The 27952-nt window shown below is 47.1% G+C and overlaps 1 protein-coding gene across 1 annotated transcript; it reads left to right on the forward strand.

Moving 5' to 3' along the window:
• The first annotated feature begins 56 nt into the window (after window positions 1-56).
• LOC115083696 (oocyte zinc finger protein XlCOF6-like) lies at window positions 57-27952 on the forward strand. Its single transcript, XM_029587659.1, has 4 exons — window positions 57-171; window positions 2925-3401; window positions 10317-10440; window positions 23066-27952. Exons 2-4 carry the CDS (start codon window positions 2940-2942, stop codon window positions 24691-24693), a joined length of 2214 nt encoding a protein of 737 aa, XP_029443519.1. The 5' UTR covers window positions 57-171; window positions 2925-2939; the 3' UTR covers window positions 24694-27952.

Below are 27952 nucleotides of genomic sequence, written 5' to 3' on the forward strand. Positions count from 1 at the left end.
AGGAAGAGCAGAACGATAAAAAGGGGCGGTGGCTGCAGCCTGCAGACGAGAAAGTTGCACGAGGTAAGGCGGAGGGAAAGATCTTGCACGCCCTCTCCCCCGTGCTCCTAAGCAATTAATTTACTTTTCTTAACCGGAAATAAGCGATTGCAGTGAAGCTCAGCCCGGAGGGTAAGCGGTGCCTTTCCAGCCTGTTCTCTTCCCGGTGTCCCTGTGACATTTTCTAGCAGAAGCAGCAGCGCTGAGTGTGAGGAGCTCCAGGCAGGGGGCTCTGCACAGGGAGCAGGGGGAGGGAAAGCAAAGCGGGCTCAGGTCTCTGATTCGGAATCTCAGCAGCCTCCCCTCCCTGCATTCAGCCCTCCTCATGAGCTGCTCTGATTGCTGCCCTTAGTATTCCCAATAATTTGGCTTTCAAAAACTTGAACATTAAAAAGTTAGGACTTTAGGGGTTCAAAAATCCCCACCAGGCCATGTGGCTTGAATAAGAGCTGAGGAGGGGGGGGGGGGGCGCTAAGCACCAACCCCGTAAAGAGAGTAGAGGGGAGTTAGCCCACGAGAGGCTCCTGTCAAAGCTCACAATTTTACTTGCATACAGAAACCTGAGATTTGTCCTCTATGCAACCTTCTGCTACATCTCTTGACTCTTCTTCTGTAGCTTATTTTTTATTTATATTCTGCTTTTTGGCACTTCAAAGCGGATTACATTTTGGTACTGTAGGTATTTCCCTATCTGTGGAGGACTTACATAAAGTGACTTGCCTAAGGCCACAAGGAGTGGCAGCAATATTTAAACGCTGGTTTCCATGGTTCTTGGCTCTATGCTCTAACCACTAGGCTACTCCTACTACACAGAGTAGGGATTAGAAAAAGCACATTCAGGCTGACAGCACTGCTAGATCCCCACACTGGTTATGGACTTTTCCTTCAGGAACTTGTATAATCCTGTTTTGGACCCCTCTATGGTAGTTGCCTTAACCATGTTCTCTGACAACAGTTTCCATGGTTTCTGTGCTGAGTGAAAATACATATTTGAGGTAAACAGCGTGCAAGGGAGTCAATTGGACCTTTAGATGATCACGGCCTAAATGAGACTTAAGAATATAAGAACATGCCATACTGAGTCAGCCCAAGGGCCCATCAAGCCCTGTATCCTGTTTCCAACAGTGGCCAATCCAGGCCATAAGAACCTGGCAAGTACCCAAAAACTAAGTCTATTCCATGTTACCATTGCTAGCAACTTAATTAATAGCAGTTTCCCCAAGTGCTAAATAATGGGCTGCAAACTGTGTCAGATATGTACTGTACTCAAAAATGTCATTCATCAGCTTGTCTTACTCATAAAAGCATACTATGCAACCCTAATGTATTTACTAATAATTTAAAGAACAAATAGAAATTTTAATTAGCCACTCATCAATAATTATACTTAAAAAAAAAATCATAACCAAAGCAAAAAGGACATTGGCAGATTGCTGCCCAGATACCTGGAAATGACAGAAGCAGTACGAAAGACGGACCATCTGTTCGTCCTTCACAGTGGGAAGAAGCAAGGGGAAGCGGCCTCTCGGCCCACCATCGCCTGCTGGATTAAAGAAGTTTTTTTTTAAATTCTTTATTTATTCATTTTAATGCATAAACAAAACAATTTTGCTTATAAAGAAATATTGCGGTTCCAATAATAAACACAAGCATACTTATTTTGCCACCTTCATTATTAAACAAAGTAAAACCCTCTTAGGGTAACTTTTGAAAATTATATAAGCCCTGGTGTACAAAATATTTTTATAATTCTTTTACATTATTCAATATATTAAGTCCCGCTCCTAGCAGAATACTATTTGTAGATCCGGAAAACTTTTAAGGAAAAGGAGATTATCAGGTAAGTAATCTCAACATTAATGTGGACAAGTGCAAAGTGATGCGCTTAGGCCTGATTACAGCTACATAATTTAAGGTTCCACATTAGGAGTCACCAGTGAGGAAAGGAATCTAGGAGTTATTGTTGATAATACATTGAAATATTCTGCTCAGTGTGCAGCAGCAGCCAAGAAAGCAAACAGAATGCTGGGGATTATTAGGAAAGGAATGGAGAATAAAACAGAGAATATCATAATGCCTCTCTATCGCTCCATGGTGTGACCTCATCTTGAGTAATTTGTGCACGTCCCAAAAAAGTGATAGCAGAATTAGAAAAGGTACAGAGTAGGGTGATGAAAATAATAAAGGGGATGGAACAATTCTCTTATGAAGAAAGGCTAAAGAGGTTAGGACTCTTCAGCTTGGAGAAGAGACGGCTGAGGAGAGATATGATGGAGGTCTATAAAATAATGAGTGGAATGGAACGAGTAAACCTTAATCTGTTGTTTACTCTTTTGACCAGGGGACACACAATGAAGTTACTGGGTAATAAATTTTAAGCTACTAAGAGAAAATATTTTTTTACTCAATGCATAATTAAGCTCTGGAATTAATTGCCAGAGGATGTGGTGAAAGCTATTAGTGTAGCTGCATTTAAAAAAGGTTTGGACAAGTTCCTGGAGGAAAAGTCCATTAACCACTATTAAGGGAGAGTTGCAGAAATCCCCTGCTTATTCTTGGGATAAGCAGCATGGACTCTGTCTAATCCTTTGGGATGCTGCCAGGTACTTGTGACCTGGGTTGGCTGCTGTTGGAAACAGGATACTGGGCTCGATGGACCTTTTCTCTGACCCAGTATGGCAGGTCTTATGTTCTTATGTTCCAGTGTTACCGTTTCATAGATTAGATTGTAGCTGTGTGAGGTTTGGGTGTTAGCGCTGTTTAAATGTGATGGGTTTGATACAAAGGTGCTGAGAGTGTTTTCTGCAGGGTTTTGTGTTACTTCCCAGAGTGCCCGGTACAGGAGGGAGTTAACTCTCCAGATTCTCTCTCTCTCTCGTCCTCAGCCTGACCTGTCTCTGATGCTGACTACATCGAATAGAAAGGGAAAATCTCACCTGTCTCTTACGGATGTTCCTGTTGGACCGATGGATGGCTTTGTTGGCTCTGAGACTTCAGTGTTGGGATCCAGACCTGCGAGGGTACAGCGGTCCCAGTCTGTAGCTCAGACGCCTCGCCTGGAGCAGGACAGGAAGGATATGAAGACGGCACTGGGAGTTCTGCCTTCTCCAGAGCCAGATCCCTCCTCGGTGCAGCCTCTGGCAGAGCCCCCGGGGTCAGAGGAGGGGGCAGGGCTGGCTCTGGATCCACTGCAGCCCAGGACCTTGGGCTCTCTGTGGATGGTTCTGGTGCGGCTGGAAGCCACAATGAGCAGCAAGTTGGAAAGGATTCAAGGGGAAATCTCCTCGCTGGAGCTGCGCTCAGGGACCCAGGAGAAGAAAATCTCTGCTCAGGCGAAGCGGCTGCAGGCGCTGGAGAACAAGGTGGGACGTTTACTCACAAACTCTTCAACATCCGTTCAAATCATGTTTCACTCAGAAGGAACAGTAAGAAGTTAGAAAATGTTGCCAAAGGAAAAATGTTTTAGAATTATCAACTTTCCCAAGAGATTAATAATTATTTAGGGGAGGCTTTGTAAATATGCAAGGAATCTCTTCCTCCAAGTAACCAAATTTCTTTTCTAATGAAAATTAAATTTATAAAGGTTTTCTGTCTTTTGTTGCTGATCCACAAATTGAGGAATAAGAAGTTGAACCAAAAAACTGATTTTCTAAACCTCTGTCATTTTTAGTCTTGAGTTCCCAGCCAGGTCACCTCTACCCCCCTCCCTTCCCCCGCCACCCTCTATTCCTTTACTGAAATCACAGTGACGGAGGCTGCCCATCTTCTCTCCTCCTCCAAACTCACTACTTCAGGGGCGGCCAATTCCAGTCCTCGAGAGCCACAAACGGGCCTGGTTTTCAGGATATCCACCAGGAATATGCATGGGATAGATTTGTATGCACTGCATCCATTGTATGCAGATCTATCTCATGCATATTCATGGTGGATATCCTGAAAACCTGGCCTGTTTGTGGCTCTCGGGGACCAGAGTTAGCCACCCCTGCAGTACTTGCTCCTCTAACCCCATTGCCGCCAGCTCCTGAGCTGTATCTGTCCCATCCTCAATCTCTCACTTTCCACTGTTACTGTTCCTGCTGCTTTGAAACGCGCCTTGATCTCCCCACTCCTCAGAAACCCTCGCTGCTCCTTACCTGTCCTGCCAAATATCGTCCCGGCTTCCTCCTCCCTCCTCCCTTTCACTTCCAAACTACTTGAACTTGCTGTTCACCGCCTCTACCTTGATTCTTTCATCTCAAGCCATTCCCAGTCCACTCCAGTCTGGTTTTGTCCTTTACATTCCCCAGAAACAGCTCCTGCCAAAGTCTCCAAGGACCTGTTCATGGCTAAACCCAAAGGCCTTCCCTCAGTCCTTATCCTCCTTGATCTGTCTCCTGCTCTGACTCTGTTGATCACAATCTCCTCCTTGATGCTCTGTCCTCACTGGGATTTCAGGTCTCCCTCCTGTCTTGGTTCTCTTCTTACCTCTCTCATTGCACGTTTAATGTCGTCTGGTGGATCCTCCTCGGCTGCCATCCCACTATCACTTGGTTACCTCGGGGCTCTGTCCTAGGCCTGCTTCTCTTCTCTCTCTATACTAATTCCCTTGGTGCTCTGATCTCATAGAAATATGATGGCAGAAAAGGACCGATAGGACTCTCTAGTCTGCCCATTCACCCAAATAACTTAGCTTTACAATTCCCATTACTCCCTCAGAGATCCCATGTGCTTATTCCATGATTTCTTGAATTAAGATCATGTTTTTCCCTCCATCACTTCCACTGGGAGGCTGTTCCATGCATCCACTACCCTCTCTGTAAAGAAATATTTCCTAAGTTTACTCCTGAGTCTGCCCCCTTTCACCCTCATCCCATGACCCCTTGTTCTGGAGCCTCCTTTCCTTTGAACGAGGCTCACCTCCTGTGCATGGAAACCTTGCAGGTATCTAAATGTCTCTCTCATATCTCCCCTGTCTCACCTTTCCTCTAGGGTATTCATAGAAACATAGAAAGAAGGCAGAAAAGACCAATCGGTCCATCCAGTCTGCCCAGCAAGCCTCACACTTCTTTTTTCTCATACTTATCTGTTTCTCTTGGCTCTTAGTAACCTTAGGTTCTATTTCCCTTTCACACCCCCACCATTAATGTAGAGAGCAGTGATGGAGCTGCTTCCAAGTGAAATACTAAGTTTGATTAGTTGGGTGAGCGGCAGCCTAGCTCTCTGCTGTTGAAGCAGGGAGCTATGCTGGATATGCATTGAAAGTGAAGTATGCCTTGAAAGCCACATTAACTATCACCAAATATTGAAAAGCCTAATAATTGGTAATTGAATAAGCCTAATAATTGGTAATACCTATAGCCCATGAACCCATCCCTGGTTTTTTTTTTTCTTCTTTTAATTTGGAGATAGCAGCCCTCCATCCTTCTGCTCCGTGAAGGTGGAACACCAACCACTGGCATCCCGCTCCGTGAATGCCTCTGTGGCTACTGCCGCTCCGTGCAGTGTTTTGCTGCCTCCTCTTTATACACGTCCTCTAGACCTGATGGATCCACAGTGTTTATCCCACGCCCCTTTGAAGTCCTTCACAGTTTTGGACTTCACCACTTCCTCCGGAAGGGCATTCCAGGCATCCACCACTCTCTCCATTCATGTTTAGATCTTTAAGTCTATCCCTATATACTTGAGAATGACGACCATTGTAGCCGCCTCCCTCTGGGCCGACTCCATCCTGTTTATATCCTTTGAAGATGCGGTCTCCAGAATTGTACACAGGAATCCAAGTGAGGTCTCACCAGGGACCTATACAGGGGCAATATCACCTCCCTTTCTCTGCTGACAGTTCCTGTCCCTGTGCATCTTTCTGGCTTTTGCTATTGCCTTATCCACCTATTTGGCCACTTTAATGTCATCAGGTACAATCACCCCCAGATCCTGCTCTTCTTTTGTGCTTAGAAGAATTTCACCCCCTGATACTTTCTCTCTCCCTTGGGTTTTTGCATCCTAAATACATAACTCTGCATTTTCTTAATAATTAAATCTTAGCTGCCAGACCCTAGAGCATTCCTCGCACGTCACTAACTCCCTCCTCGTGTCTTCCATGGCTGCCTCCTGATCCAGGACTGAATTTCCCATACTGTGAGCGTTAGGGGCACCGAGCTCTCCAGATGTTGCTCTTTTTCCCATTTTATACAAGTATTTCATGTTTTACTTACCGTCAGGTTTTATTCTCCCATCCCTGACCATCCTCTCCTGGTTTTCAATTACATCTTTATGCTGATGATTCCCAGATTTACCCCTCTACACCAGGAATCCAGTCCCAAATCTCAGCTTCTTGTCTGACATTGCTGCCTGGATGTCCCTCCACCACCTTAAACTCAACGGGGCCCAGACAAAGCTCCTCATCTTTCCCACCAAACCCACGTCCCCTCTTCCTGTATTACTCAGGACTGCACTGCCATCCTCCCAGTCCCATTAACCCATAACCATGGGATCTCTAGCACTAAGCTTTCAAAAGGGAAACTTTGATAAAATGAGAAAAATAGTTTTAAAATGTGCGGCTACAAAGGTTAAGAGTGTGCAACCAGCATAGACATTGTTCAAAAATACCATTTTAGACATGCAGTCCAGATGTATTCCACACTTTAGGAAAGGTGGAAAGAAGGCCAAATGATTGTGGACAAGATTAAAAAGTGAGGTGAAAGAGGCTATTTTAGCCAAAAATCTTCATTCAAAAATTGGAAGAAGGATCCGTCAGAAGAAAACAAGAAAAAGCATAACCATTGGCAAGTTAAATGTAAGACATTGATAAGACAGGCTCAGAGAGAATTTGAAAAGTAGTTGGCCATAGAAGCAAGAACTCATAATAAAAGCATTTTAAAATATATCCGAAGCAGGCAGCCTGTGAGGGTGTCAATTGGACTGTTAGATGGTCGAGGGGTAAAAGGGGTACTTAGGGAAGATAAGGCCATCGCAGAAAGACTAAATTAATTCTTTGTTTCGGTGTTTATTGAAGAGGATGTTGGGGAAATACCGGTTCCAGAAATGGTCTTCAAGGATGAAGATTCAGATGAACAGAACCAAATTATGGTGACCCTGGAAGATGTAGTAAGCCAGATTGACAAACTGAAGAATAGTAAATCGCCTGGACCGGATGGTATATATATTTTATAAATGATCTGGAAAGGGGTATGATGAGGGAGGTGATCAAATTTGCGGATGTCACAAAATCATGCAGATTAGTTAAATCTCAAGCAGATTGTGATAAATTGCAGAAGGACCTTGTGAGACTGGAAGATTGGGCTTCAAAATGGCAGTCAAAAAGCAAACAGGATGTTAGGAGTTATTAGGAAGGGAATGGCGAATAAAACAGAAATTGTCATAATGCCTCTGTATAGCTGCATTGTGAGATTGCATCTTGAATACTGTGTGCAATTCTGGGCGCCATGTCTCAAAAACGATATAGTTGCACTGGAGAAAGTGCAGAGAAGGGTGACCAAAATGATAAAGAGCATGGAACAACTCCCTTTTGAGGAAAGGTTCAGCTTGGAGAAGAGATGGCTGAAGTGGGATATGATGGAGGTCTACAAAATCAAGAAAGGCCGTGAACAGGATAATGTAAATCGGTTATTTAATCTCTCAGATAATAGGAGGACTAGGGGGAACTACATGAAGTTAGCAAGTAGTTCATACAAATTAGTGAAAATTGTTTTTTACTCAATGCATAATTAAGCTCTGGAATTCATTGTTAGAGGATGTGGTTATGGAAGTTATTGAAACTGGGTTTAATAGGTCTGAAATTTCATTTTTTAGTTCTTTCAGAACTCTGGGGTGTATACCATCCGGTCCAGGTGATTTACTTTTCTTCACTTTGTCAAACTGGCCTACTACATTTTCCAGGCTCACCATAATTTGGTTCAGTTCATCTGAATCCTCACCCGTGAAAACAGTCTCTGGAATGGGTATCTCCCTATCATCTCTTTAGTAAACACTGAGGCAAAGAATTAATTTAGTCTTTCCACAATGTTTTATCTTCCCTAAGTGCCCCGTTAACCCATCGCTCATCTAACGGTCCAACCAACTCTCTTGCAAGCTTTCTGCTTTGGATATATTTTTAAAGTTTTTATTATGAGTTTTTGCCTCTACAGCCAACTACGTTTTCAAATTCCCTCTGAGCCTGGCTTATCAATGTCTTACATTTAACATGCCAATGCTTATGCTTTATCTTTTTTTTACTTCTGATGGATCCTTCTTCCAATTTTTAAATGAAGATCTTTTGGCTAAAAATCCACCTTTCTGATGCTGCTGTTAAATCTTAGACCTGATTATTCCCCTTTACAGCCTCATTCATTTTTAACTATTTTCTTTATCAAAGAAATTCCCCAAGTCCCTTTTGCCCTGTCTGTTTATTTTGATTAGATTGTAAGCTCTCCTGAGCAGGGACTGTCCCTTCTGTTTCTGTACAGCACTGCATATGTTGACGAGCACTATAGAAGTGCTAAGTAGTAGTAGTGGTACAGTCTGAGTCCTCATGTACGCCTGATACATCCTGGACAGCAGAGAAAACAATTAGGGGATAGGGCACCTTCCACTTGCACTTTTAGGGCCTGATCTCAAGAAGAATTTCCCTGCATAAAACCTGGGATTGTGCCTGTAAATGGGCTTTTGAGCATTGCCCTCGGGCTGTGCGTGTAACAGCAAGAGAGAGGTGTGTGCTGGGGCGGGGATACTATTTACATACAGGCAGTGTAAATGCGTCTGCAGCGCTGGGATTCACCTGCACCGGATAATATTCACAGCAGACTTGTGCGTGCTCTGTACACCCAAGCTTCAGCCCTAACTGGGCCACTAAATCTCACCCACTTTGAGATCTAAAGTCACCCACACAGGTTTAGAGCAGGCCCCCAAAATGTCCCTCCCACCCCCAGAGAGCCTCTCTCTCTGTCACCAAATTTGTGCAGGTTATGAAGTTACGCAGGGAGTCACAGGGGTGGAAACTATAGAAAATCAGAACTTTACATTAAATATAATTCATCACTTAATCATCCTGCATGTGAACCATGGAAATAACTGGAACTGGGAGCCAGGTTACTGCCCAGGACCCCAAACTCTTCCTGCCCTGCTATTTATTTGATTCATTGATTGTATTTTGTTAGTCTCCTAATTTGAAAAATCATCTCGATGCGATGCACACAGAGACATTGAAATATCTAATCGTATGTCAGGATTAGCACTACTGCTACTATTGATCATGTTTAAAGCACTACCAGTCATACCCAGTGCTGCACAGACACACATAGGAGACGGTCCCTGCTCCAGGGAGCTTACAGTCTAATCAAGGCAAACATACACAACACACGTCTTCCAGAGTTTTCTTTATTATAGAGAAGTACTTGGGATTTAAAAGCAACATCAATAAGGCAAAGTTTTAAACTGGATTCACTTATGGCCAGAGAGGGAGCAAGACGCAAGGACTCAGGAAGTCTCTTCCAGGCACTCGGCAGAGCGAGGCAGAAAGCAGGGAATCGGAAGGAGGTGGTGGAGGAGAAAGGCACAGATTAGAGGAACTGCATTCACGAGGAAGGGAGAGAGAAGAGAAGAAAGGCAGTGAGGAGCTGCAGAGTGAGTGCATTTGTAGGGGAGGGAGAGAAGCTTGAACTGTAGGTGGAAGTGGACAGAGAGCCAATGTAGCGACCTGAGAAGAGGGGTTACATGATCACAGCGAGGTTAAAGAAAGAGAAGTCATGCAGCTGAATGTTGAAGAGATTGCAGGGGAGAAAAACCATTCAGCGGGAGGTCAGCACAGAGCAAGTTACAGAAGTCTAAGCAGGAGGAGATACGAGAGGGGAGGAGGGTTTTGGCTCAGAGAGGAAGGGATAGATTTTAGCAGTGTTATAGAGGAGGAACTGAATCACTTTAGCAGTGTTTTGGATGTGCAGAAGGAGGGAGAGGCATCAAAGATGACCCAAGGTTAGGGGCTGAGCAAACCAGGAGGATGAGAGCACAGAGAGCCCTCCTGATGTGACAGAATCAGATGTTCCTGATGTTCTGGATAATGCTCTGTTAGATCCTGGGTTTTATTATTCAGATTTATCCAGGCAGAGACGTTTGATATTCTCTGTCTCTGGGATTAGACTTGTAAACCCCGAGGTCCAGAAAGGAAACTGAGTCCAGGGGAACAAGTCTGGCAGTTCCTGGGGATGAGGGGTCCTGGTGTCCCCTCTTCCATGATAAAATGTTATGAGATTAAAGCCAGCTGAGCCCCTCCACGTGCCCCTGAGTGTTTCTGGTTTGTGTTTCAGGTGCCGGTGACGTTTGAGGACCTCGCTGTCTCTTTCTCTCAGGAGGAAGGAGGTTGTTTAGATGAAGGACAGAAGGAGATTTCCAGGGATGTGAAGGAGAATTATGAGACCCTGAGCTCTGTAGGTAAGGATTGCATTATCTCCATTTTTAGTAAATGCAGGTAATGTTGTATTAAAAGTCACTTTTTTCCTGGGTCAGCTCCACACCAGAGATGTGCAGACAGGGCAGGATTTAGCATTTTCCCATAGATAAGCAGCATGAATAAGCCATGCTGTCTGGGAGTCCTCCGGGCAGCTAGGTGGCGATGCTCTCTTAGAACAGAGACTTTCAGTGCAGTCTGCCTGCTTGGATCCTCCCCCGCTTTCCCCATCCTCCTCAGTTCGTTTTTTTTCCGCGCGCCTGACTGCACTCGGAGCTCTTCTCCTCCTCAGCGAAACATTTCTCTGAAGTAAAAAAAAAAGAGAAAAGATGTTAAACACAGGAAATCTGTGGGAAAGGTGTTGTTACCTATGCCTTGGACCCGACCACAACCAGGCAGCCTGTAGGGACTGCGGACGCATGTCCCCCCCCGCGTGCAGCGGCAGAGGGCTGCCAAAATATCAGAACTGAGAGAAATGGCATCGGACTCGTATACCCCTTCGGAAGAGTTTGCTCTGTCTTCCCCAGGCCCCCCCCCCCCCCCCCCCCCCGAGCCTCCAAGGAGTCGACGCGTCCCAGGGCCGCTTCAGTGGGACCTCCCGGTTCATCCAGGCCAGTACTGAAGCGAGGGACATCGGCGCCGATGCACGACGAAGGAGATACATCGAGAGCATCGACGACGCCGAAGACAACATCTGCACCGAGTGGCATTGGAGCTCAGACGCGTCCTCAGGAAGCCGGCCGCATACTTCGGGATCAAAGCATAAGCACAGGGACATCCACGCACCGAAGCAATTCAGCACCGACGCCATCAACGCACTCACTGGCAAAGACCCCACAGAAGCAAACTTCAGGACACAAAAGACCCAGAGAACCTTCCCATCTCCTGGTTGTGGATTTGGACGTGGTCCCCTCTTCACCAGCCACCTTGCATGCTTCCTCAACTTCAAGGAGATCAGGCCTTCAAGAGCCTTTACGAAAGAGGTAAAGGGTCCCCTCTCGATCCCTCCTTTACCCAGAGGTTCGAACACGGACATATTGTGGCTGTGATACTCCCTAGGGCTCCTCCCAGGAATCTGGCACCACCACCCACTGAGCCACATGGACAGCCTCTGCCAACCCCTGAAGTCACCTTAGCCTCACAGGTGATGTCCCAGGCAGCAAGGGATACATCTGGCAGAAACACCGCTGGAAGCCCCCCCATCACCGCAAGACAGCCTCAGCTCAGTGCCTTCCCCTGGCCAACCTCTACCAATTCCTTCTCTGGGGGATCTTCCCCCCAGCCGTCCACGTCACCGGCATCCTCCACAGGGTACCCCTTTGATCCGGTGGAGGAACAACCTGAGCCGGTCTCTCCTCTGGAAGACTTGTCTTATTCGAAGTTTCTGGAGAAGGTGGGGCAATGCCGCAACGTCAAGACAAGGAAAGTCCCTGACCCAAGAACAGACGTCCTGGGCGTCCTCAAAATTTTTGAGTCACCTGCGGAGCCCATAGCCTTGCCCTCCCATGAAGTCCTAGACGCGGTCATGACCAGGGCCTGGGAAACCCCCTTTGCGGAACCATCAACCTCTCGAAAGATGGACCTCAAATTTCGTATGAGGCAATCCCCGTGCTACTCTGCAGTACAGCTTCCTCATGCCTCTGTAGTCGTGGAGTCCACCATGCAGAGGGCTAAAAAATTTCGCCTTCACTCGAACACTCCTCCTGGGAAAGATTCGAAGTATTAGGTGGCTTCGGAAAGAAGGCCTTTCAGTCTGGGATGCTCAGTGCGAAAATCCAGCAACACCAATTTTACATTACGTAATATTTATATGAGTGTCTGCAATCGTTGAAGCCCTTGTTTCAGGAGGCGTCCCCGGACCATCAATCCCCAGAGCAATTTCACAATTTGGAGGAGGGCTTGAGACATCTCTTGCGAACAGTATATGAGAGGTTCGGGACTTCGACTAAGTCCATGGCCAATGCTATCGCGGCCCGATGAGCCAATGCCATCCGCGAGGATGTTCATGAGAAGCTCGCCAACTTGCCCTGTCTCCCAGATAACCTTTTCGGGGACTAATTTAGAGAAACGATAGCCCAGCTCAAAGAGCAGAAGATAGCAGTAATGTCCCTGGCTTCTCCTGCAGATACGGCTTCCTCGAGGTGGTACTTTACATCATCCCACAAACCATATTACCAGCGACAACCATACAAGCTGTATCCGGCCTTCCAGCCTCTGCAATAAACTCCAACTCGTCCTCAGTCTTCCCAGCAACAGGGAGCTTGGCAACGCCAGCGCACTCCCGGTTACCTTGTCCGCCTCAGGATCCCAACCCCCATAAACCCTTCCAGGGTTTTTAGGGCAAATGCACCCATCGCTACCACTCCTGGTGGGAGGCAGGCTCACCCACTTTCTTCAGGCATGGAAGGACATAACATCTGACCTCTGGGTTCTACGTATCATACAGGAGGGCTACTCCCTCAATTTTCACTCCACCCACTCCACTCCACACCTGGTGCCCCAGAAACACCTGTCAGCGCACTGCAGTCAACTGCAGCTGGAGATCAACAGCTTACTTCAGCAACAGCGGCGCAGTTCCACCAGGGCTTCTATTCCCAATACTTCCTTATACCCAAGAAGTCAGGAGGGTTACGACCCATCCTAGACCTTCGAGTTCTCAACAGGTACTTAACAAAGGAGAAATTCAAAATGACGTCACTAAAGTCCATCCTGACCTTCCTCGGACCCAACGATTGGATGTGTTCACTGGACTTCAAAGATGCCTATTCATACATACCGATGCACCCTATTTTCTGGCGGTTCCTATGCTTTACAGCCACTGGCCGCCATTTTCAGCACAAGGTGCTCCCATTTGGCCTCTCCTCTGCCCCTAGAGGGCTGCTACCGCTAGGCATTACCATATGCCTAGCGGTAGCAGTGGGTCACTCCGGGAGATTCAAGTATTCCCCTGGATGATTGGCTGCTGGTGGCCCTCAACCCACTGACAGTCGCCGCTCCTTTTGCCCGTTTTTACCGCCAGGCCTAATTTAAATAATGAATCGGGCGCACTCGTCCTCTAAGCCCTATTAGCATGCCTCACCTCACCAAGGGTATCCCTGACAGGGACCCAGACACCACGGACATCGAAGGGATGCAGGCTCTTTGGAGGATGGGGAAATCCCTCCAGGCTTGGAACCGTACCGGACCATGTTACAGTTTTTCCATAGAGAAGAATTGCCGTGGCTGGTCTCCCAGATCCTGAAGACTCTGAGAGTTCCAGGCACGGATCCTATGTCTGAGCCAAAGAAGAACCCATCCTGGTGTCTCTACAGAAAGCTTCTTGCTATTTCCTGATGCTGGAAGCCATCCAGGAGTTGATTGATCTGGAATGGGATGCCCCGGAGCCAGCTCTAAAGGTAGTCTGGCATTGAAGGCCTTATACCCTCCCGACCCGGCAGCCAAAGAACACCTGTATTTCCCGAAAGTGTACAGCCTGGTCTACGCCATTTTGAAGCGAACAACTATCCCAGTAGAGGGAGGAGCAGCCTTGAAGGATGCGCACGATAAGCGGCTGGAGTCCATCCTTAAACAAGCCTTTGACGTGACAGCAATGAAGCTGCAGTTCGCTTCCTGTTCTGCCCTGGTGGCTCGCTCGTGTCTGCTTCTCCCAAGAGGCAGATAGCTCAGGGACACATTCCAGAGAGGCGATGGAGCCTGCTGCAGCATTCCTAGCAGATGCAAGCTCTGACCTAGTGCGGTCCTTAGCCAGAGAGGTAGCCTCAGTGATGGAGGCCAGAAGGCAACTATAGCTGCGAAATTGGTCAACGGACGCATCCTCTAAGGCAAACCTCACAAAGTTGCCCTTTAAGGGATTCCTCTTATTTGGAAGTGAATTAGAAAAGTTGGGCAGTAAATGGGGTGAATCTCCAGGGTCACGGCTACTGGAAGATAAGAAAAAGAAGTTGCAGCACCCCTCACCTATGAAGGGTCGGACCAGGGGCTCCCAGCTTTTTTGGCCCTACAGAAACTCGCCATTTCAGACATCTTGACCTTCAGGAAGGTCTCGGTCCTTTCGGAGCCATCAACCAAAAAGAGGAACTGTTCGGGCTCAAGTTTGACCCGAACTCCCAATGAAGTTTGGACGGCCAATCCATAAGACAAGGAGATAGGGAGCCGACTATCCCTCTTCTCTCAGCGGGGGGTCAAGATCACGTCGGACAAATGGGTTCTGGACATCATTCGAGAAGGATACGTTCTGGAATTCCGCAGCATACCTCATTGATCGACCTACTGACCACATCCCACAACGCGAAGGTTCCCTGATTCTTCAGTCGCAGAAGAGATCAGCACTCCCAAGGGATCGATGTGCTGGTCCAGACCTGGCCAGAGGAGGACTTACTTTACGCCTTCCCTCCGTGGCCTCTACTGGGCAAGATCATTCGCAAGATCAAACGCCACAGAGGATTAGTCCTTCTGGTGGCCCCGGATTGGCCCAAATGCCCATGGTATGCAGATGTGGAAGCTTCTGGTGGAGAACCCCCCATACCTCCATCCGCACAGGGACCTTCACCAACAAGGTCCGATCCTTCATGAGGGCTTAACTCAGTTTTGTCTTGCGGTCTGGCCCTTGAGAGGACTTGCCTGACGAAGCGTGGATATTCAGCGGCAGTAATTGCCACCTTGCTCTGCGCGTGGAAGCTATCGACATCCTTGATGTACATGTGGATCTGGAGAATATTTGAGGCGTGGTGCAAGGAACGCGAACTCTCTCCTCAGTCGATAAAGATCCCCATGATTCTGGAATTCTTACAGGATGGCCTGAACAAAGGACTGACCCTCAACTCTTTGAAGGCCAGGTGGCGGCTCTCTCCTGTTTCAGAGGCGCGGTGAACATAGCCTGCCAGTCCATTTCCTTACCATTCTTAGATGGACGCAAGGACTTGGAAGACTACCACCTCCTACGCTACTTAAACGTCAGTAGGCTGTTAGTACAATATCTCGAATGTACAGAACCGCTGTTCAAGACGGACCGCTTGTTTGTGGAAGGAAACAAGATGAAGCAGCTTTGCGAGCTACCATAGTTCGCTGGATTAAGGAAGTGTTCATGGGAGCTTATGTAGCAGCAGGGAAGCCTTTACCCCTTCAGGATAAAGCTCATTACACTAGGGCCCAGGCAGTATCCTGGTTGGAAGCTAAGCTACTGTCTCTCGTCAACATCTGCCAAACAGTGACGTGGGCCTCTTTGCACACCTTCTCCAGGTTCTATCGCCTGGACGTCCAAGATACAGCCTTTGCGAGGGCGGTGCTAACTGGACCGCGGGTAGCCTCCCATCCTGTTCAGGAGTAGCTTTTGTACATCCCATTGGTCCTGAATTCATCTGGCTACACACTAGAAATAGTGATAATTTTGTTTTCCTTCGTGTAGACAGATGGACTCAGCATCCCGCCCATGGCTGCCCATGAAAAGTACCAAGCATACGCACATGAATCTCGATCCCAAAGAGGTTACGGGGTAAGCCATCACCCTATCCCTAGATCTGGGCATCTGTAATATTGCTGGGATTCAACGCTTATATTTGGGTGAGTACAGTTACGGTCACCAGTTTTAATCAGGTTCGTAAACTGTATTCAGGTTTTTCAATAGTATGTCCACAGTGGCTTTTGAAGAGAATACTGAAGGGCTGAGGTCACTGCAAGGGTGTATCTAGGGTGACATCAGCTTTGAAACCTGGCTCCGTCTCCATCTGCTGGCAGGGGAGCACATAACCCATTGGTCCTGAGTCCATCTGTCTACATTAAGGAAAATGAAATTATCAGGTAGGTAATTTCTCCATTTGATGTCTTCTAAGTTAGGACTTTATGAGGCACTGATATCATTGAGGGCTGAAGGGACAGGGATGCTTCTGTTCCCTCTGCTCGTGCGTACTGTTTGCTACTAACATGTAAGAAAGCCTTTACTTTCCTAGCGTGTAGCCAGATGGACTCAGAACAAGTGGGTATAGTGTGCTCGTGCTAGCAGTTGGAGACGGATCTGACGTCAGCACGGGTACATTTACCCCCACAGGAAGTGAAGCCATTCAGTAATTTCCGTCTCCAAAGCAGTTTGGAGAGCCTGCACGCTCGCTGAGCGTGTTTTCCAATACTACTTTCTACTTTCCAAAATTCTCAGACGACGAGCCCCGCAGACAAGTTCGGCTGCTTAGAGGCAGCGGGTGCACTTCCTCGAGCGCGGCGGTGAAGGTATTTCCCCTCTCCCCCCCGCAGCCGGAGACCGCCCGGGTTACAGCCGGGAAGGGCCGAGGATCAGGTAAGGCGTACATCTCTTACTTTTGGTCTCCGAGGTACGAGGATCGGCGGCGTTGCCTGCCTGCGGCACGCCGTGGAGGTCGCCATTTTGCCTGCCTTGTTCAGGTATTGAGCGCCCACAGATAGGCGCCTGTGGATAGGCGCACAACGCAGCATATATATATATTGCTAAGCGTATGTTCAGCGCATATTGTTTATTGCTGTCCGCATATTATTGAGCGCATACTGTTTATTATTTAGCGTATATTGCTGAACGCATAATATTGAGCGCATATTGTTTATTGTTTAGCGCATATTGCTGTATGCATATTACTGCGCGCATACTGTTTATTGTTTAGCGCATATTGCGGGTCGCATATTCTTGGGCGCATATTGTTTATTATGGAGCGCCTATTGCTGTACGCATATTATTGAGCACATACTGTTTATTATTTAGTGTATATTGCTGTCCGCATATTATTGAGCGCATACTGTTTATTATTTAGTGTATATTGCTGTCCGCATATTATTGAGCGCATACTGTTTATTATTTAGCGTATATTGCTGAACGCATATTATTGAGCGCATATTGTTTATTATTTAGCATATATAACTGTACGTATATTATTGAGCGCATATTGTTTATTATTTAGCATATATAACTGTACGCATATTATTGAGCGCATATTGTTTATTATGGAGCGCCTATTGCTGTCCGCATATTATTGAGCGCATACTGTTTATTATTTAGTGTATATTGCTGTCTGCATATTATTGAGCGCATATTGTTTATTATTTAGTGTATATTGCTGTCCGCATATTATTGAGCGCATACTGTTTATTATTTAGCGTATATTGCTGAACACATATTATTGAGCGCCTATTGTTTATTATTTAGCGTGTATAACTGTACGCATGTTATTGAGCGCATATTGTTTATTATTGAGCGCATATTGCTGTCCGAATATTATCGCGCGCATACTGTGGAGTATTGAGCGCAGACTGCTGAACGCATACTATTGAGCGCATATTGTTCTTGGGCTCATATTATTCTTGAGCGCATATTGCTGACAGCTTTAGCGCCGGCGCCATGGCACACTTAAACGCCCCGGCGTCTCTAGAGGCGGCACCTTCTGATTCCGGCGTGAAAGCTCTTGGCCTGTGCTCAGCATGCCAGCTTAGAGCCACACAGAGCGAAGAGCCAGACTCCCTTTCTGCCCAATGTGAGGAGGCAGTGGGAGCCTCGGGCCAGGACCAGTCTCAACTGAGGTTTACCGACAGTTCCCCAGGGGCCACCCCGGACCTAGCGGGCCGTTTCGAACAGCCAGGAATCCCGGGGGACTTGGTACCCCGACGGATGGAGGCTGCGTCCATTTCTTGGGTGGACTTATTTAAGGGGATCCACGCCTTTGTACAGATGCAGTCGGCTTCCCGGCCTAGACCCGCTGCTGCTGCCCTGGCTGACCCTGCCCCCGGGCCTTCTCGCCCTTATCGTGAACACCAGCCTCCGGGCAGTCCGGCTCATGCGGACCCTGATATCTCGGAGGACGAGTCCGAACCCCCTGAGGAGGGGGAACTTCCCTCGGGGATAGAGCCATATCGAACTATGAGGCGGTTCTTTCCCAAGGAAGATCTCTCCGACCTGGTCTCTCAGTGCCTGACGGAGTTGGCTATTCCAGGCCCCAGCACTATGGAGGCATCTACGCAGAACCCCCTGCTGGAGGGTCTTCGTCCCACAGCCCGCCATTTTCCCTTCCTGCAAGCGGCGCAACAGCTGATAGATTTGGAGTGGAATGCGCCGGAGGCCTCGTTCAAAGGGGGTCAGGCCTTGTCCGGCATGTACCCCCTGGACCCGGCAATTAAGGATATGCTGGCGTGCCCTAAGGTGGACGCCTTGGTTAGCGCTGTGGTCAGGCGCACTACCATTCCAGTGGAGGGGGGGGGGGGGGGGCGGCCCTGAAGGAGGCTCATGACCGACGCCTGGACGCCATCCTGAAACAAACCTTTGAGGTGGCAGCTCTGTCTCTACGAATCGCAACCTGCTGCACAGTGGTGACGCGTTCCTGTTTGTCACAGGTCCGGAACAATGCTCCGGCAGAGGACATGGAGTCTGCCCTCTCGTTCCTTACGGATGCCGTCTCCGACCTAGTCCATACAACAGCCAAGGGGGTCTCCTCCTCAGTAGCAGCCAGGAGGCAGCTCTGGATATGGAAGTCGTCAGCCGACGCTCCTTCTAAGACACGTCTCACTAGAATGCCATTTAAGGGTTCTCTCCTGTTCGGCAGCAACCTAGAGAACCTGGCCAGCACATGGGGCGCCTCTCCAGTACCTCGACTGCCGGAAGATAGGTCCAAGAGGAGCCAGCGCATCTTTCCGAGGCCCTCCAGAGGTAGAAGCTCCCAACGCTTCACTCCCTATAGGAGGCGCTACCAGGCACCTCGTCCTCAGGCCAGGAACCAGTCCTTTCGGACCAAGCAGCGTAAGAGGGGAGCCGGCTCGGGATCCGGTCCCGGCCGTGCTTCACAATGAGATTCAGCCGATCCATCCGGGGGACGGAGCCATAGGGGGCAGGTTAACCCTCTTCTAGCCCAGATGGGTCGAGATTACGTCAGACCAGTGGGTCCTTGCCATCATCCGAGAGGGGTATTATCTGGACTTCCATCACACCCCTCCGGACAGGTTTGTGGAGTCTCCGTGTCCAATCCACAAGAAGGCGGCATTAGAAGTTACCCTGGCGAGGCTCCTGTCCTTGAAAACCATAATCCCAGTACCTGCATGGGAAATGGATTCTGGGCACTATTCCATTTATTTCATGGTACCCAAGAAAGAGGGCACTTTCCGGCCGTATTAGATCTCAAGTCAGTCAACCGATACTTAAGGGTCCCGAGGTTTCGCATGGAAACTCTGCGCTCAGTCAAGACCGCAGTACAGCCAGGGGAGTTCCTCACGGCCTTAGACTTGTCAGAAGCCTACCTGCATATCCCGATCCATCAGGATCATCAGCGCTACCTACGCTTCAAGGTTCTGGGACGACACTTCCAATTCCGGGCTTTGCCCTTCGGGTTAGCCACAGCACCGCGGACCTTCACCAAGGTGATCATAGTGGTAGCAGCGGCGCTCAGACGGGAAGGAATCCTTGTCCATCCCTACCTAGACGATTGGCTGATCAGGGCGAAATCCCGAGAGGAGAGCCATCAGGCAACCGACAGAGTGATCGCCCTTCTGGAAAGCCTGGGATGGGTAGTCAACCTAAACAAGAGTTGCCTACAGCCTTCCCAATCACTGGAATACCTGGGAGTCCAGTTCAACACCCAAGCAGACAAAGTCAGTCTCACTACCAAGAGGAGGTTAAAACTCCAGACGCATCTACGGTCCTTGATGGGAGCCAGCCGGCCCATAGCTTGGGATTATCTGCAGGTTCTCGGTCTCATGGCATCCACCCTGGAAGTGGTACTTTGGGCGCGGGCCCATATGAGACCACTACAACGCTCCCTTCTCTCTCGATGGAGCCCACGCTTCCGGAATTACTCCGTGCATCTACCTCTACCAGCCAGAGTGCGGACCCAGCTACGGTGGTGGTTGCAGTCCGGCCACATGAGCAAGGGGTCGAAAATGTCCTCCCCCACATGGACTCTGCTCACCACAGATGCCAGCCTGAGCGGATGGGGAGCACACTGCGAAGAGCTCACCGCCCAGGGGCGGTGGAGCAGAGAAGAGTCGGGGTGGAACATCAACCGTCTAGAGGCACGGGCAGTCCGGTTAGCCTGCCTGCAATTTGCTCCCAGACTGCGGAACAGAACAGTCAGAGTGATGTCAGACAACGCCACCACGGTGGCATACATGAACCGACAGGGCGGAACCAGAAGCCAACAGGTGTCTCTAGAGATAGCCCCACTGATGGCTTGGGCAGAGGCGAATCTCCAGGACATCTCCACCATCCACATTGCCGGAAGGGACAACACCGCGGCAGACTTCCTCAGCCGGGAATGTCTAAATCCGGGAGAATGGCAGCTGTCCCCCACAGCCTTCCAGATGATTGTGGATCAGTGGGGGACTCCGGACATGGACCTACTAGCGGACAGGTCCAATGCTCAGGTACCCAGATACTTCAGCCGCAAGCGAGATCCGTTCTCTCACGGGATCGACGCCCTGGTTCAGCCATGGCCTCCAGGGACCCTGCTATACGCCTTTCCTCCGTGGCCCCTGCTGGGCGCCCTTATACACAAGATTCAGAGGCAGAGAGGCCTAGTTCTTCTAGTGGCACCGGACTGGCCAAGAAGATCCTGGTACGCGGACATGAGAAGACTACTGACAGGGGAGCCTCTTCCCCTGCCTCCGCTCCGGGACCTGCTGCTTCAAGGTCCCATCCTCCACGAGGATCCAGCTCAATTCTCTCTTACGGTCTGGCCATTGAGAGGGCTAGACTGAAGAAAAGAGGTTACTCAGAGCCAGTGATAGATACACTCCTCCGAGCGCGCAAGTTTTCCACATCCCTCACCTACATAAGGATCTGGAGAGTATTTGAAGCCTGGTGCGACACTCGTGGCACCAATCCACATGCGACCACAATCCCGATTGTTCTGGATTTCCTGCAGGATGGGCTTCAGAAGGGTCTCTCCCTAAGCTCCATCAAGGTTCAGGTGGCTGCGCTGTCTTGCTACGGTCCCAGGAGGGATGGTAAAACCATTTCCACGCATCCAGATGTTTCTCGCTTCCTGAAAGGAATCAAGCACATTCGTCCGCCACTGAAGTGGCCAGTGCCCCTGTGGAACCTCAACCTTGTTTTGGATTTCCTCGCGGGATCCACCTTCAGACCCCTTTGGGGCCTGTCTCTCCGTTCGCTAACTTTGAAGATGGTGTTCCTGCTGGCAGTGTGTTCAGCACGCCACATCTCAGAGCTACAAGCGCTGTCCTGCCGTGACCCCTTTCTCAGAATCACTCCAGAGGCTATCCATCTTCGCACGGTTCCCTCCTTTTTACCTAAAGTAGTCTCACAATTTCACCTCAACCAAACCATATCCTTGCCTACCACGGCGGGTTTGAAGAAATCAGAAGAAGGGCGTTTGCTACGCCATCTCGATATCGGCAGATTGCTGCCCAGATACCTGGAAACGACAGAAGCAGTACGAAAGACGGACCATCTGTTCGTCCTTCACAGCGGGAAGAAACAAGGAGAAGCGGCTTCACGGCCCACCATCGCCCGCTGGATCAAAGAAGTTATCAGAGCGTCCTACGTAGAGTCCGGGAAGTCACCGCCTCTGCAGGTCAAGGCTTATTCTCCCAGAGCGCAGGCGGCCTCTTGGGCAGAATCTAGGATGCTGTCGCCCGCGGAGATATGTAAGGCGGCGACGTGGTCCTCCCTCCATACCTTTTCCAGATTTTACCGTCTGGATGTCCAGGTCAGGGAGGACACAGCATTTGCGAGGGCAGTCCTGAATGGACCTCGGGCAGCCTCCCACTCAGTCCGGGAGTAGATTTTGTACATCCCACTTGTTCTGAGTCCATCTGGCTATACGCTAGGAAATGTTGAGATTACTTACCTGATAATCTCCTTTTCCTTAGTGTAGACAGATGGACTCAGCATCCCGCCCGGCTGCCAGTATACATGGGTTTCACCAGTTCAAGGTAAGCCTTATCACTTCTTATATGAGTGCGTCCACTCTACCAGGTGTCGACGTCTTCCGGTTGGGAACGCTGGCTGTATCTAGCTACTTTCAATCGGTCAGGGGAATCCTGTTTCACTAATTATTTTGATCGGTCAGTAAACATATATCCATAACAGCTTTTGCAAGGAAGATTATTGAGTGGCTTCACTTCCTGTGGGGGTATATGTACCCGTGCTGACGTCAGATCCATCTCCAACTGCTAGCACGAGCACACTATACCCACTTGTTCTGAGTCCATCTGTCTACACTAAGGAAAAGGAGATTATCAGGTAAGTAATCTCAACATTTCTCTTGCTCTTCCAGTTGATTTCAGTGTGATTTGAGTTCAGAAAGCATTTGCAAAGATTATTGTTTAAAGATGATTTTAATTTATCAATTTTATATTATGTTGTTCTATTTGATTTGTGATTGAATGTGTGTGTATCTTTGTAATCCACCCTGAATGATTGCATTGGAGGAGGCGGGGTATAAGTTTATAACTTATATAGATAAATAAAATTAACCACAGGAGTTTTCAGAGGCTTCTCCTAAAGCTTCTGCTACATCACAGAATTCTGTAATATCAGAAATCCCATGTGCTCATTATATGATCCTTCAAAATGTTTGATCCCAGGCCATTGATAGCTTTCCATTCCATTGTCATATCACATGACTAATTCCTTTTTTTTTTAATATCCAGCAAGCAATGAGGTCATACCGGAAGAGGAGAATAGAGAAGAACACCCTATAGTACTGGCACTTACACCAAGACAATCAAGAAATGTCTGTAAGAATCTTTCCCAGATTACTGATGGGGGAGACACGAGCCAAAATCAGCAGGAATTGGACAAGACGTGGCGAGACCCTACAGGAAACTCACTGGATGGAGTCACTGCATGTGAGAGAAGTGACAGGGAGCTCACAGATATCCCTGAGCACCAGAGACCTATGAGAGCAGAGATAACCTTCCAGAGTAATAACAGTGATCAAATGACTTCTGACCTCACCCAGATTGACCTGAGAGAAATGAGAGCCATTCAAAATAATAACAGTAATCAAATGACTTCTGACCTCCAGCAGAGAGATGAGGAAGGGAAGAAATCCTTTGCTAGGAAATGTCATTTTGTATTGCACCAGAAAACTCATTCAGGAACGAGACCTGTTTCATGTTCTCAGTGTGGAAAATTTTTCAAACAGAAGTTAACCCTGAAATTACACCAGAGAATCCACATTCAGGGGAACACTTTCACTTGTATTGAATGTAAGAAAAACCTTTTTAGCAGGGAATCCTTACTAATACACCAAAGAGCACATACAGGTAAGAGATCCTCATATTGCCCTCAAGATGGAGAATCTTACAGCTCCGAGTTCTGTTTATTAAATCCCCAGAAAATGGAGAAAGAAGAGAGAACATTTTCATCTTCTGAAAGAGGAGAAAACATCATTCAAAAGCAAGACCTAATAATAAATGAAAAATCACAGAGAGAAGAAAAATTATTCATGTGTACTGATGGTGACAGAAACTTCAATGAGAGAGAAATGTTCACAGGAGAACTAAAATTCCAAACAGGGGAGAGAGCAGTTTCAACTAGTGAAGGCAATAAAATCTTATGTTATGAGAGAGTCTCTTCAAGAAATGGAAAAAAGCATGATGAGCAACCATTGTCTTGCTTTCAGGCTGAAAAATATTTCAATAGGAAGGCATCCATCCCACAGCAGAGGAAAATGCCCAAAGCAGAAAGTCAATATATATGTACTGAGTGTAGTAAAAGCTACAAGACAAAGTATAATCTCATAATCCACCAGAGAATCCACACTGGAGAGAAACCATTTACATGTCATGAGTGTGGTGAAAGCTTTAGTGCAAAGGCCAGACTCAAAGACCATCAGAGACTCCACACTGGAGTAGAACCATATACATGTACTGAGTGTGGTAAAAGCTTCAGGCAGAAGCATAATCTCACAGTGCACCAGAGAATCCACACTGGAGAGAAACGATTTACATGTACTGAGTGTGGTAAAAGCTTCAGTCGGAAGCCTGGTTTCACAATTCACAAGAGAATCCACACTGGAGAGCAACCATTTACATGTACTGAGTGTGGTAAAAGCTTCAGGCAGAAGCATAATCTCACAATGCACCAGAGAATCCACACTGGAGAGCAACCATTTACATGTACTGAGTGTGGTAAAAGCTTCAGGCAGAAGCATAATCTCACAATGCACCAGAGAATCCACACTGGAGAAAAACTATTTACATGTACTGAGTGTGGTAAAAGATTCACGCAAAAGCGTAATCTCATAATCCACCAGAGAATCCACACTGGATAAAAACCATTTATATGTCATGAGTGTGGTGAAAGCTTTAGTGCAAAGGCCAGACTCAAAGACCATCAAAGACTCCATACTGCATTAGAACCATATACATGTACTGAGTGTGGTAAAAGCTTCAGGAAGAAGCATTATCTCATAATCCACCAGAGAATCCATACTGGGGAGAAACGATTTACATGTACTGACTGTGGTAAAAGCTTCAGGCAGAAGCATTATCTCGCGATTCACAAGAGAATCCACACATGAGAGAAACCATTTGGATGCTCTGATTGTGATAAATGCTTTAAGACAAAGGAAGAAATCAAAATGCATCAGAGAATCCACACTGAAGTAGAACCATATACATGTACTGAGTGTGGTAAAAGTTTCAGACAGAAGACATCTCTCATATGGCATCAGAGAATCCACATTGGAGTGAAACCAAGTCCTTGTACTTTGTTCTGAAGTTTTTACCTCACAAAGGACAAACTTTCAAGTCACCTGAGAAGGCACACAGGAGTCTAATGAATTCACTCAGTCTCCTATAGAAATTGAAATTGTAGACTGGACTGATAAGGATCTTAAATAATTGGAAGCAAGAAGAATGAAATTTCCTCTGCGCTCAGGCAGGCCGATCTGGGCGAGTGGTTTATGCACCTCTACCAGCAGATGGAAATGGATTAAAAGCTGACATCACTGAGAAAGCCAGAATTGGCCTTACGACGCTAATGTGCCCGCTTCCCGAAGGAGGGCTAACATGTCCCAATATTCATTGATATAATATAGTTATCTGTTATGTCATATTAGGGATTGGCTGGGCAAATCGGATGTTCTAATTCCGAAAAATCTACTCTGAGACTGGTGCGCCCCATTGGACTTGGGTAACCTTCTGATAGCTCCCAAGTCCTCTCTTCCAGCACACAACCAAAACTTTCCCTATTTTATACCCTGTTGCACAGCATGGAAACGCCTATGCTCGCAGCTGCGTCTGTCATGGCGGACATTGATCTTTGCACCGATTGTGGGACTTCCAACAAAACTCGGCGTTCCTCCTCTGGAAAGAAGCAGGCCTTACCCATGTCTCCCAATTACTCGATGCCTCTGGATCTCAGCTCTGTACCTTCACAGACCTATTTTGAGATTTTGCCGAGAAGTTTTTTCACATATCTCCAAATAAGACGCATTCCTTTTTTTTTTTTTTTTGTAATTTAAACTTTATTTGAGAAAGAGTAAGCAGAATATACAGTACAACAAAGAACAATATGTAACCATAATTGTACAAATATTCACAATCAACAAAAGGAATAAACTGATAAAGCAACTGGATCTCTGTTTGCCTCTTTAAATCCCCCCTTGCCCCTTGGGATCTTACAGAAATTAAGTTCAAGCCGGGTTCTATGAAATGTTATTGGTTACAGAATATATTAAATTAAAAAAAAAACAGTTCAGGCAACCGACTGATTCTGTCTCCAAAGTAAATAAGGATTCCAGATACGGTGAAATAACCCTAGTTGTTTCTGTCTGTGGGCCGTTATTTTACTAAGAGTAAAAAGCGTAGAAACACGGGATTGGATCTTAACCAATGTAGGCAAGGCCATGTCTTTCCAGTGAAAAGCTATTTCACATTGAGCCGCAGTGGCCACTAGTTTAATAAATTGCTGAAGCGATCTGTCCCCCTGAGGGCATGCAGAATTCAATAAGACTACTGAGGATGTAAGAACAATAGCTGTTTGGGTGATATCTGTTAGCCAGCTGGCCAAGGTCCTCCATAACTGTGTAATAGTTGCACACTCCCACCAAAGGTGGAAGAAAGTCCCCTCTCCCCCACAGCCCTTCCAGCATCTGTCAGGAGTTGCGGGATATATTTTATGCAACCTAACGGGAGTAAAATACCATCTGTATAATAGTTTAAAACTGTTTTCAATAAGCATAGCAGATGTCAAACCTTTGCTACTGGTAAGGAAAAGTTCATCCCAAAAGTCCTCTCCTTGGGAGGATCCTAGGTCACACTCCCAAGAGTTGATAAATGCCGGTTTTACTTGTAAGCCCTGAACAAGTAATTTATAAATTTTTGACATGAGTCTTTGGACTTTGCTGACTTACAATAATTTTCAAATAAGGTTACTGTTTTAGCTAAATCAAGTTGTATACCAGATGTGCGTAGATAGCTACTTAGTTGTAAATAATGATATAGTTCAGTCTGTGGTAGTTCAAATCTTAACTGTAAAGTCGGGAACTCTACCCAGTTAGCATTTTCCCATAATTGGCCATAGCTATATATGCCTTTAGCTAGCCAAGATCGAAAAACTGTAGACGCCTTATCCTATAAAAATTCCTTTTGATAAAATGGGGAAGAATTAACGGAACAAATCTTTTCACCCACCAGCGTGGGTTTCCATTTGTGCCAAATTTGTAGAGTATGTTGAATTGGGGTTGATAAATTGTCCATTTTGGGCCAGAATCTACGGGACTGCCAAAGTAGGTTTGCTAGTGGAGTTGACCCAGAGAGTTCTTGTTCCAAGATTGTCCAAGGTTTGTGAGAAGATGTCCTGTGCCAATCTACTACAACCCACAGCTGGGCCGTTGCATGGTACCTTAAAAGATTGGGGACAGCAAGACCGCCCCTTTCCTTGGGTTGATATAAAACCTTTTGGGCCACCCTAGGGTGCTTTCCCTGCCATAGAAATTTCATAATTCTATGCTGCCATTTTAGCAAGATGGCAGTAGGAATATTACAGGGTATAGTTTGGAACAAATAAGTAATCCTAGGTAGTATATTCATCTTGAAGTTGGCGATACAGCCCAGCCAGGAGATGTGGTAACGATTCCATTCTTCCATCTCTCTGTACAGTCTCTTAATAAGAGGTGGATAATTAAGGCTATATACATCCTGATGGGAACCGATATAAATTCCGAGATACTTAATCTTTTCTTTCGCCCACTGAAAAGCAAATCTAGCTTTAAGGTCTCTCACTTGTTCATCCATTAAAGTAATATTCAAGATTTCAGTTTTGTCCCAATTGATGGAGTAACTAGAGACCTGACTATAAGATTTAATGATATCGACAACTGCTGGCAATGATCTCATAGGGTCAGTTAGGGTAAGTATTATGTCATCCGCAAACATAGCTAGCTTAGATGTAAATTTCCCCACTTGTATACCAGTAACCTCATTAGAGTCCCGTATTTTCTGCGCCAATTTATTTTATTTATTTATTATTTTGTTATACCGAGTTTCATGACTAGAATCACATCAACCCGGTTTACAATTAACAAT

This window comes from Rhinatrema bivittatum, chromosome 2 (assembly GCF_901001135.1).
Source record: "Rhinatrema bivittatum chromosome 2, aRhiBiv1.1, whole genome shotgun sequence".
NCBI classification, from domain to species: Eukaryota; Metazoa; Chordata; class Amphibia; order Gymnophiona; family Rhinatrematidae; genus Rhinatrema; species Rhinatrema bivittatum.